The following is a 12,951-nucleotide window of genomic DNA, read 5'->3' as shown; positions in this document are numbered from 1 at the left end:
CATCGAGATTCTTGACATAGCTATAAAATGTTTTGTGGTTGTCCCTAGAATCAGTGGTGATTTTGTTTTCGTAGCTAGCTTTGGAGGATCTTATAAGGGATCTCAGCTTCTTACTGAGGCTGACCAAGGAACTCCTCCACTTATGGGATTTTACTCTCTTTTGCAACAGTTTCTTACTTCTGTTGTAGAGTTTGTTTATGGCAGGGGACCACCAGATCGGCTGCCTTTTTTTGGAGGATAGCGTCTTGGTTCTATTTGGGATAGCACGATCCATGCACTCGTGTAAGTGCTTATAGAGTGCATCTGTGTAGGATTCAGCAGTAGAAACTGTATTGTCCATCTGCATGGGTGTCATGAAGTTCGCCACTTCTGTCTTAATAAGCATGAAGTTGGCTTTGGAGAACTTTTTTACCATGATTTCCTTAATGGGGGGTGGGGTGGGATGTGGATATTTAGGGTGATTAGCTTATGGTCAGATCTGACCAAGGAGGAGTTGACTTCAGGTGTGGAAGACTGCCCGGTCACAGAGTGTAGCCTTCCTGAGATCACAGATGCACAGGTGAGAGCTGCCCTCTCCAAAGCAAAAAACACAGCATCAATGGGACCAGACGGTGTCCCGGGCTGCATCTTACATGAGCTGCAAGAAGAACTAAGCCCTCATATAAAGTCACTGTTCAATCTCAGCCTTACTACAGGATATGTACCCAAGGAATGACGTACAGCAACAGTGGTCCCACTCTACAAAGGTGGTGCCACAACAGACCTGGGAAACTATCGCCCTATAACCCTGACTAGCCTGGTCTGCAAAGCTATGGAGCGTATCATCATGGAAATAATAAACAAAGACATTGGGAACCTCCAGACACTGGTTCCTACCCAATGCGGCTTTGTTAAAGGCAGATCTTGCCTCTTGAACCTGGTCGACTTCTTTGAAACAGTTACCAAAGCCATAGATGAAGGGAAGGTAGTCCACACAGCCTACCTGGACCTCGCAAAAGCCTTCAACACAATACCCCACTTGGGCATCATAAATAAGCTCTCCAGCTTAAATATCAATCCCTATGTCACAAGATGGGTTGCAAACTGGCTCAGGGATAGAACCCACATGGTCAGAATAGCAGGTGCCATGTCAGACTCTAAACCAGTTACAAGTGGTGTCCCACAAGGCTCAGTCCTGGGATCTCTCTTGTTCGGTATATATTTCTCCGAGGTACAGGCTAACACGGGTGGACTATGGCTGACCAAGGTCGCAGATGACTGCAAACTGGGTGCCATAATCGACTCTCTGGCTGACACACGCATCCTCCAAAAAGGTCTCACAGAGACGGATAACTGGTGCCAGAGCCATGGCCTAAAGCTAAATGCCAAAAAGTGCATAGTCATCCCCTTTGGGAAAAACAAAGTGCCCACAAATTACCACATGGGTGGTAATCCATTAAGTATGGAAGAAGTAATTATAGACTTGGGGACCCAAGTAGATAGCAAGCTCTCCTTTGACAATCACGTTGCCAAAGTGGTTAGAAAGACCTTCTATATAGCCCACCTTATCACGAAAGGGTTCACATCTAGATCAAGAGAGGTCATTGTGCCCCTCTACTCATCACTTATCAGGCCCATAATTGAATACAGTGCCCCATTTGGGATGTACCTTACCTGACACCTGCAGCAACTGGAAAGACCCCAAAAGTACCTCACCAAGAGGATCAAGGGACCCAAACAGATGCCCTCTGCAGTTCGACTAAAGAAACTCCAGCTCTACTCAGTTGCATAGTGCCTACTTAGAGGTGATCTGTGTCTGACGTATAAGGCCTTGTCCAACCCAGAATTAATGGACATGCTTCACCTCAGGAAATCAAAATACCTTAGAGCTACACGCTCCAGGGACTTGAACCTCAGCACAGAAATAAATAGGACATGCTGGAGGGACAGATTCATATCCCAGAGGCTCCCCTCACTCTGGAACAAAATCCCAATCCATGTTAGGCAGAGCCCCTCACTGACCCTCTTCAAGAGAAATCTTGACGAGTGGATGGCTGATCGTAAGTTTACCCCTGGGATCTCTTCTGTGTCCCTGCTTGACAGAGGTACAGTAAACTAACCTTAAAAGGGCTACCTTCTGTGACCTACTATACAGAGGCACAGTCAACTAATCTAAAAGGGTGGCGAAAGCCAAACACACTCTGGCTAGGCTTATAAATGCCCTAGGACAGATAGCCTAGTATCAACCTATGAACCTATGAACCTATGTTGGTAATGACTAGGTCTAGGATATTGTTGCCCCTGGTGGGGGTGTGGATAAGTTGATCCAGGGCATTGAAATTTATGAATTCCAGAAAGCGTTGAGCAAAGGAGTTAGTACATGAGTAGTTTTCCCAGTTAATGGTGGGGTAGTTGAAATCGCCCATTATTAAGGTGTTTGGTTGAACCCTAATATTTTCCAGCATATCAAGAAAAGAGGAGTGGGAATCCTGGAGCGTGGTGGGGGGATCTGTAGCAAGCTACAATTTGGATTGCAGGTTTTCCCAGACTTAGTTGCACTTGGATAACCTCACATGCATTGTGCTGAGCAACTAGCCTGGAGGTGTGGATATCCTTAATGAATATGAACACACCTCTGCATTTGGTGTTCTGGTCCAGGTTAGGTGGCCGAAAAGTGTGGTATGGGTTACAACCTGATAATGCAGGGGTGCTCTCTGGAGCCTTGAACCAGGTCTCAGTCACTGCACAGATATCGAAGTTGTCTATTTTAAGGAGTGCCTCAAGGGAGTGCATTTTGAGATTTAGACTTCTGGCATTGAGTAGCATTACCCTCAGTTTTTGCTTGCCTGTTCCTGTTACGGTGGTGAATTTGTCATTTGAACTTTGCCTAAAAAAGGCACTATAGGGGCAGCAAGAGCCTTAGCCAGTATCTGAAATCCCAGGGTTGACAGGTACAGGCCATCTCTGGCAAAGCATCGTGGTCTGTCGACCATGTCATCCCAGGCAGACAGATACTGGATCCCCTTAGAATGACACCAGAAGCTTAGCCAATTGTTGAAGTCAATCATTTTGCCCTTGTACTACGGTATCATTCTGGGCGATGGCAGGATGCTACTCTGGGCTAGGGTCATACCTGCCTGGGCTACAAGATCAGAGAGCTCTTCCATGTCTCTTTTCATGTAGTCCAGGGAGGTTATGTCTCAGGTCATTCAAACCAACATGGACAATGACAGTGTCATATTTGTACTTGTTGTGGAGTGACCTGAGGGTGGAGGTTATGTGGCGGATCCTGGCACCCAACAGGCAGCTAACAGTAACCTTCTCCTTGTTTAGTCTGGTGAGTGGGACATCAGTGTGCCTGACTATAAAGTCACCTATGACTAGTGTGTTGGGTATGTTGTTTTGCCTTATGGGCTGTGGTTGAGTGGCACACTGAATCTGTGGGCTATGTGTCATTTGGGTTGTGTTGGGGGTGGTGGAGGTTGCTTGCATTTCTGCTTTGGAGGTCTCTGTTGCTTGAGCAGATTATTATTGAGAGCCTCCGCCAATGTTTTTGTGTTTCTATGTGTGGATTTTGGTGGTGTAGGTTTAGTGGGACTATGTGACGAGTGTGGTGTGGTGCAAGTGTTTACCTTCTCCTCTTGACTGTCAAGTTCAGTCTTGGTTGGAGAGAGCTTTACCTCCAGTTTGACTAGATAAGTGCATCTCTCACAGGTTGTGGTGTTGGGTGGTAGGAGGACAGGGTTGTCTGTGTACATGAGGCAATTTCTACATTGCCCCAAGATGCCCAGATTCATCAGATAGACAAGAGAGAACACTGGGAGCTGACCCTTGGACATGCCTGAATAAAAAACTACTTTCCTCTAGACAAGTGAGGAAAGTGAGTATAAGAGCTGTTTTTCTCTAAGCAAGTGAGGAAAGTAAGTACAAAAGCTGTTTTCCTCTAGGTAAGGAGGAAGGTTGAGTGCTGTAGTAATTTGTAGCTTATTTAGTGCTAACAACAAGTTCTGAACAAGTGCTGAGCACGAATAAGCAAATTCAAGTGCTAAAACTAAGAATCTGTACTTGGATCTTGTGGTAGATAGACTACCTAATGCTTATCACTCCCACTGATAAGCTAGAATGCTTCCCTCCAACACAGAAAGGCTTGGGTGGCTCGGAAGCTTACAAATAGTCCTGGATACAGCAAATTTGTATCTGGACCAGACTAGTTACAGGAAAGGTGGGAAACAAGTGCAAACACTGGCTTTTAAACCAGAAGGTTGAAAGAGATGGAAAAACTGCCCAAGGAATATCTCAGGAATCTGTGATGAGGCCTATTTTATTTAATGCATTTTTTTAATACTATGCCAAGGCACAGGAAATTGTGGATTTATAAGTAAGCAGATGACTGCAAGATGGGGTTTGTAATACAAAATAATAATGATTATGATGAACTAAACACCTACATGAAGTTAATAAGTGAGTGGGCTTCAACTACAGTCTGAAATTTTGCTTAGATAAGTACAATGTTGTGTATTTTAATCAGAAAATAGAAAATACAAAGAAATCCAGTCTTTTTAGATGCAGTGAGTCTTAATGAAGTTCAACAATATAGGGATATTGGTATTATAATATCCTCAGACTATTATTTAAGGCTCATGTTAGGTTAGTAATAAGACATTGAAATTGATAGGTTATTCATTAAAGACTCTATGTAATAGAAATATGGGTTGTTTGATTATAGTACATAAAATTTATATTTGACCCATTACTGAATATAAGAGCATGGTCTGTATCTATACTATGAGTCAGAAGAAAAATTTAGAGCTTCTCCAATGCAGGTTCACTACAAAGATTACTGCTGTCAAATATATGATTATATGATCAAATACAAGTATTTAAACCTTTATTGCATAGGTTATAGGTATATAGGGGAAATTAATTTCAGCTTACAAAGCTTTATGATAAAAACATTGAAAATTTTGTTCAGTATGGAGGTTTATAAAAGCTATAAAACATTAAGGCATAATAATATGAAATTTCAGACACCCTTATGTAAAAAAGGTTGAGATATACTTTTATATCAAATCAGATAGCTGTTTTGTGAAATAGTATTCTGATTAACATTCATCAGGCTACAATATTTGAAAACTACAAAAATGTCTTGATGATTGGGTAGGGGATGTTAAATTTGTGCCCTGCCTTATGGGATCAGTGTTTCTAGAAGGCCTTTAGGCCCATACACTGTCTTAGAACTTATGAACTTAGGAGATATATGACTTGGAATATATATATTTAAGCGTGGACTTGGGGGGTCAAGCTGGGAGTAAAGTATTGCTTCATACCTCCCATCTGTGTATATCACATATTTAAACTTACATGAACACTGTAATGGAACAGAAAGCAGTGTGTGGACAATTCATTAGTCAGGAGTGGCTAATCCAACATGTTGTTCAAACATATGCGCATGAGCACACACACACACACACACACACATATATATATATATGTGTGTGTGTGTGTGTGTGTGTGTGTGTGTGTGTGTATATATATATATATATATATATATATATATATATATATATATATATATATATAATATTTATATGAACAAACACAAAAGAAGGTCTAACTAGTAAAAAGGTAAAACCCAGGCATTAATTTAGTTAGCGTGAGTTAAACACATAAGTTATGGGTACTTTTGTTGCATAAAACCAGGACTTCTTCAAATTTGTTAAATCTTTATTAAAATTACAAATGCAAATCCTGATATGTTTAAAAAAATAATATATATATATATATATATATATATATATATATATATATATCAACAATTGAATGTAATGAATGTGGGTATGTATTCACAAAAGCTGCACTAAAAAATGAAAGAACTTAATTGATGTTTGAACATATCATTTGAGGAAAGAATAGCTAATCACAAATCAAGGGACAACACTTTAGCCAATTAAACCAAAGGAAAAGTAGTTCAGTCAGGAGCTAGGAATTAAAGATTTAGAGCTAGTCAAAAACCAGAATCTAAATTTAAGCTATGTTCTTAGCAATGGGGAGTCTTGACACCAACATTCAAAATTAGCATACAAACATTGACTTGCCTGTGGGAGCAACATTAAAAGTACCATCCACTTTCCACGTTGTTGGATTACCTTCCTTTTGACTGACTCATACCACTTGTTAGGGAGAATGAAGGGGTGCAATCAGGTAGGGATATGAGGAAAAAAAAGATTAAAGATACTAAATATGAGCAACACTGAGGACAAGTAAGGGAAGGGTAATATGGTCAAAACTGTTATGTGTCTCAGTGGACTCAGGTCAGTGAAAGTCAAAAGGGCAACACCTTACAAAAGAATATGTGTGTATAACCTAGATGACAGTTTGAAGTCAGAGAGTAGACATATCAGCTGCAATGTGAAGAAGGATTTTTTTTCACAGAAACTGTAATGGACTTATAGAACAGCTTTCTGGGAGAAACTGTAGAGTACAAATTGATGAAAAAACACAAGGATGCAGAATATTTTGTATGGAGGTGGGACAAACTAGATTTTATGTGATGTAAGATCTGCAGTGCATCCAGAAGACTCATCCTGAATAGGCTTGATGGGTTACAGACTGTGTACTTACCTTGATAGTCTGTTTTTATAGATGGGCTTTATTTTAGTATGACATAGCGTTATCTACATTTTCAGGTTCATAAGTTCATAGGTTCATAGGTAAGTACTTGGCTAACTGCCCTTGCAGGCCATTTTAAGCTTAGCCAGTTTCCCTTTTGTGCTCAAATTAACCTATCCCATTTGGTTAGATATTGGCCTTACCCATTCCATGGTCAATAATTATATATTACCCATAATGAGAATAACTGAGCTCATACCATAGATAGTTTTAAGGGACCTATGCATAGGATAAAGCATTTAGGTGCTGCCCTGTCTTTTAGTAGTATTGGGGACAATCCTCGGATAAATTGTCTGCTTCTCATCCAGAGATCCAAGTTGCACTTGAATATGGACAGGGATAAACTTTGCATTATATGGATGGGGATAGGTACAGGTTTAAATTGATAAATGGCAAACAAATATCAATGCCTTGAGACAACCACCACCTAGAAAAGGTCCCAAACCTCAATTAACACATTTTATTAGCCTTTCATACTGCTACAGACATGAACTTCTTTCTTAAGCATTCAGTACTAGATTAAATGGGACTAAGAGAGACTAGTGAGGCTACAGCCCTGGGTCTTACAATTTCTAATGTGAATATTCAGTGCATAATTGTTTTAGTCTTGCTGTTACTGGAACCTAATAGGGGATTTCAGAAGTCTTTGCAGTCCTGGGACTTATTATGTTATATCCTAGCCTTGATATCTGTCAACAGAAATGCACCCACATTTATTACTTACACCAGCGATCCATATTGAGTCACACATCAAGGACATGCTTAATGGCTACAATATACAACTGAAATAGTTAGTTGTAATCATGCAAATTTCATCTCATTTGCATTACTTTTTCCTTTTTATTTTTGAAAATTGAATAACTCCTAGGTAAATGGAACAAGCAACATAGCATGACCTTTATCAAATAGTAAATTGCAGAAAATTAAACAATAATAAAGATAATAATAATACTAACCAAGACTGTGATTAAACCATTTGGTTAATTTCACTCATACAACTGCATTTTTCTTTACTGCAAAGAAGACTAGTATGGACTTAGCAATGTTTTTAGGACAATTATCTTCTTAGGTTATTTAATGATTAACATGCTGTCACATCGGCTCATACTGTAACATGAGTTGTATATACTTACACTCATAGAGATGATTTTACTTACTATTTCACAAATACTATTTTGCATTTCTTTGTTTTTGATAAAATAATTCAAATGAATGTTGCATGAATATACTGAAATGTTTACAGTTCTGAGCTTGCAGCTCTATAAAAATGTACTGCAAGCATAATGTTTAAAGAAAAGCAGGATGTAGAAGGAAGGAAAAGAAATAGTCAAGGAAGACTGGTAGACATGAAAAGAAAGTGCTGAGGAATAAGACAAGGAAAAAATGATCCACTGAAATCAGTGATAACTTACGGTAGGTAGGTTTGTTTATGCAACCTTCTCCATTAGAACCTGATGCTGGACTTGATTTGTCAAAACAGCAGCCATACTTTGAAGCCCGGCACTCGTCGGATTGGATCTCCCTGCTTGGAGCTTGTGTAGTCTGAAGAAAAAAATGACATGGGAAAGAAAGACCGTAACTTTTAGAAAAATAATTGAAGCATTGTGTGTAGCATACACATATGCAAAAAACAAAAAAAAAAAAACAAAAAACAAAAAAAAAAACTAAATCTACTAAGTATGTGTGTCTGTATATTTATTTATCTGTTTATAGGTTCATAGGTTCTTAAGCTTATTAGCCAAAGAGACTGTTGATAAACTCAGCTATATTACCCAATATTGGAAGGAGAATAAGTTTCCCCTATTAAGTATATCATTTCCTTGTATCCTAGGTGAAAATTTGCAGTCACTCATCCAACCATCCAGATCAGATTTAAAGGTTGCCAAGGACATATACTACTTAATAAACAAGGAGAGAATTTTATAGACAAGGGGGGCATGCTGGGTAAAGTAGCTGCTGCATCAGCTAGTTTTATAAATGTGGCAGTTTAAGTTTCCAGACTTAGTGTTTCCTTTGACACCAGTTCTGTTTTGGTGACAGACTTCAAAAACTGCACCTGAAAGACAACTAACTGTAACACTACCATTGCTCAACAAAATGAGTGTGAAGTTAGTATGCCTAACAACCTAGTTAGCAATTACTAGAATATTTATATTTGTGTTTAAAGGGTTTGGGGTAGTAGACTGTTTACAGTGAACCACCTGCTGACCCCTTACTATATGTGCACATGGAGCTGATGTGACAGAGGACTTCTGCTGAGAATTAGTCTTAGCTCTAGGAGGCTTCAGAAGCATCTTTTGACAGCCTCAGCATATATTAGTCTAGTGTGACTTTGCTGAGGTGTGGGTGGCAGTTCATGATGCTCACACGCCATGTTTCTGGGTAGGAGGGATGCCTCCATGTTGTTTATGAATTACACCTCTCATAGACTGAATTATTCATATCAAGTAGAAGTTAATTGTCTCTCAGCATATGACAGCTCCTACACTGTCCTAGAGTACCAAGTTTTATAAAGCCGGCAACCGAAAGGATACAAGCAGGTTGATTTTCCATTTCAGCTGGATGAGTCTGAATCCTGTTGGTCTAAGTGAACCAGATATACTGTTGTAGCTTGGTAAGTGCCAGAAATTTGTAAGACAAAATGAATGATGTATCACATAATATGTGACACTTCAGAGCTATAGCAAGATGGTAAAATATTTATTTTCTCTTCATAGTTAGGCATTTTTGGGGAGTCCAAATTATCTTAAAAATGGAGAATTTGTATTCTGGACAGGGTAAACCATTCCTTTTCCTCAAGATCCAGCTCTTACCCACTACAGGCCTTTAGAGTGAATCAGTTGGGCACCAGGATGCCAGATACAAAGGTACTTTTAGACTGCAGAGTTAGGTCTTTTTTTCAGCAGATAGACGTAAATAACCTTGCATACCACAACTAATAATAGAGAAAAAATATATTTGTTTAGTTGGGTGGTCCATTGATGTTAAAATTCCTGTAAATATTCATTCTGCATTAATTATAAAAACTACCACACTTTATGCACATATTGCAGCATCAGACATGTAACAGACATATTTGTTCTATTCAGAGTATCTCTAGGGCTGGTTGTATTACATTTCACTTGCAGAACATGTTGATAATTAACTTTTGACAAGGGAACCATAGAACAGCTAGCCCCACCACATACTAGACAATACTTACAGTAGAATAAATTTAGTGGCATTGCTTTCAAACTCTTACTTCTAGGTTTAAGGACAAACCCAAATGTAATCTGGGGCAAAGACTTTAAATTAGAGGACTTTGATATGCTGGCATTACTGACTTAAAAAGTTGATCAAATAAGAGAATTTGAGGTGTCATGCATTTTCCGGAGTAAAAAGAAAAAAGCATATAAGTATAATATTTGATATTATTTTTTTTACTGTAATCTGCCACATTATCTCAAAAAAAGATCACTGATCTTACATGAAGGCAAAATTCTGAAGCAAAATGAAGAATGTCCATGAAAATCTGGGATGGTTGAGGTACACATTGGTTTTACATGACATTCCATCACTCGGATGCCATATTGAACATATGTGTGCCAAAAAATGAAGTCTCAAGCCTATAAACATGGTAAAAAAATAATGAAGGGATACATACATTGTTAGAGACTTGCTAAGATTTAATGCACTTAAGTGGATCGAAGACAAGCTCTGTATTCCGTTTGTAACAAATGTGAACACTGCATATTATTATTGTTATCATGCCAAGAAATTATTTATGCAAGCTGACAAATATTATTGTTAACCAAATAAATCAGCATTCTATTACAGAGATGGCACATGGAATGCACAAAAAAATTGCTACTTGCACTTTTCATTACATTCCTGTTCACAAGGATTAGAAATAAGCAAAACATTTCAGTTTATTATCCCTCTCTTAGGAAGAGAAGCAGAACGAGAATGAAACAGAAGGATAAACTGATAGACGACTCTGTCACAAACATGTACTGACATCTATAATTCCAACCACTAAGTGATGTTAGGTTTATGTACATATTTTGAAGGGAATATAAATGGAAGGTACTGAAATCAAACCTTGGATGTAAAGCTGTTTTGACATTTTCATAATATTAGTGACCGTTTTAGAAGAAAAAACAGCAAGCTATCTCATGATAACCATTCAGTAAATAACTTGCCTAGGCTAATGGAAACGCAGGGACCTCTGCTGTTAAATAGAATTTGCATGAAAACTGGCTCGTTCCAAGTCGGACTTTCCCTGTTAACATATGTTAAATAAATAAATAAATTACTTACACTTGTCCTTGCCCAATCAGCAGGTCCTTCCTCATTTAGTCCAGTGTAAATATCGCTGTAGTATCTCAGGCAGCCGGCTGCATTGGGACCTTGTGCTGCGGTAATTCCATCAGGACAGCATCCATGCCTGCACATGACAAGATCAGAGGGGTTCTTTTAAAGCTGCACTTTTTATCTTCTTCATACACTAACAGATGTTTTTTTCAAGTTTCTATCTTGATGTGGCAGCAGGCCAATGAGTTTGAGTATTGTGATGTCATGAAAAGTGTTGTGCAAAATAATAGAAAACATCCAACCCTTCATGAGGACTGTACATCCTAAAGCAGCAATGCATTCACAGTTTCACATCATGCTGAATTAATGGTGCATGAATGGGTATGGTGATGAACTACTTTTATAGTTTTGACACACATAGTTCAGGCATTGTGACCAGTGGAGAAGACACATACTTCTGATTATCTACAGCTCGTTCATAGGTAAATACTAGATGAATCAGTCTACAGACTATTAGACATCTAGCCTATAACCGTATAATAACCAAATGTGAGAATCAAACCCTGTAGCTTGTGACTGTGAGGTAAATACCTTAATCATTATGCCACCCCCCACACACTTCTTACAAGTGTGCCTGTTTGACCTCTTGTGGTGTGTCACCAGTAATGGATGATGTCCATTACCAGATGTAGCTTTGGTCCAAGGAAAATTACTCCCTTTGGAGGACTGAGAGAAACTGCATTATTCCATGGATACACTTGTTTTGTGGAATGATAATCCACCTGGGAGCTCATCCCAGCTGTGAACACTCTTAATGTCACCAACATTATTTATTTATATTCTGGTACCAGTTTGTCCGAATCACCGACAGGTCCATTTTGAGTGGAGGTCTAAGGAGATAATCTGCACTGTTACAAATAGCATCCATGCATTACATAAAATTATGGATTTTAATTTTAGTAGACAGAATACATGCCAGGCAACAAGTTCAACTAATATTGCAGATACTGACAAGTCATAGTGATCAACAGTATATAAGACAATAGGTTCATCTTTTGACCTATACAAAATTAAATGCTCCACAAGAAACTAAAACAAATATTCACTAATATATGCATTGTGCATAAATGAGACAATTTACTATAAGATGATTTGTTAACAGTAGGATTTTACAGGAAAAAGCTAACATACTCAAAATTACACCACCACACAATCTGACAGCAGGGATGGATTATGGGTACAGTAACAACAGTGAACATATCATCAAAATTATGATCCAAATATTTTTTTGATTTACATTTATTTACAGCAGCTGAGCATTAGTTTGGTCTGACTGGGCATAGCCCCTTTACAACAGACAGTGGGTCGGAACATCTATCAGTAAATTACAGCTTAAATAACAGTAATGATTAAGAAATGTAATATGCATTGGAACAGTACACATTAGTTCATTGAGCTATTGCAGTTCTGCTAGATGCCAAATAACTGATCCTCCTAATTTTATAGATTAATAAACCCAAACTCAATACAGCCGCGGTGGTGCAGTGGTAGCATTGTTGCCTCACAGCAAGAGGTTCTCCTGTTAGATTCTCGGCTGGAGTGCCTTCTGTGTGGAGTCTGCATGTCCTCCCCATGGTCGAGTGGTGTTTGAAAGACATGTGAATGGGTGTAACTTTGTTGAAGGTTGGGTGTCGGGCTGGTAACTTGGCACCATAAAAATCAACTGCCAATCATTAGTGGACTGGAGTTCTGCTGTGGCAACCCCTAACTGGGAAAAGACAAAGTAAGTAAACCCAATGTGTAATGATGTTCTATACCAATAAGGTATTCAACACATTGTAAACTGTCACACACACTCTCACATGTGTGTGTGTATATATATATATATATATATATATATATATATATATATATATATATATATATATATATGGATCACCTTTATATCCCCGAAATCGCGTTTCACCGACACACTAATCACCGACACCAAAAGACCGACAACAAAAAATA

The 12,951-nt window shown here is 38.6% G+C and overlaps 1 protein-coding gene across 2 annotated transcripts in view; it reads right to left on the bottom strand.

The window, feature by feature from the left end:
• The window catches only part of PAPLN (papilin, proteoglycan like sulfated glycoprotein), a 1,077,292-nt gene that overhangs the window by 158,979 nt on the left and 905,362 nt on the right, over positions 1–12,951 (bottom strand). For both annotated transcript variants that reach the window (XM_044074058.1, XM_044074059.1), the window contains 2 exons: positions 10,948–11,074; positions 8,061–8,190 (listed from right to left, as the gene is read on the bottom strand). In XM_044074058.1, coding sequence (XP_043929993.1) covers positions 8,061–8,190; positions 10,948–11,074 — 257 coding nt within the window. The remainder of the gene's footprint in view (positions 1–8,060; positions 8,191–10,947; positions 11,075–12,951) is intronic.

The sequence above is a fragment of the Protopterus annectens genome, chromosome 6.part0 (assembly GCF_019279795.1).
Source record: "Protopterus annectens isolate FY-2018-M chromosome 6.part0, PAN1.0, whole genome shotgun sequence".
Classification (NCBI taxonomy): Eukaryota; Metazoa; Chordata; order Ceratodontiformes; family Protopteridae; genus Protopterus; species Protopterus annectens.
This window is presented reverse-complemented; position numbering and strand designations above follow the sequence as displayed.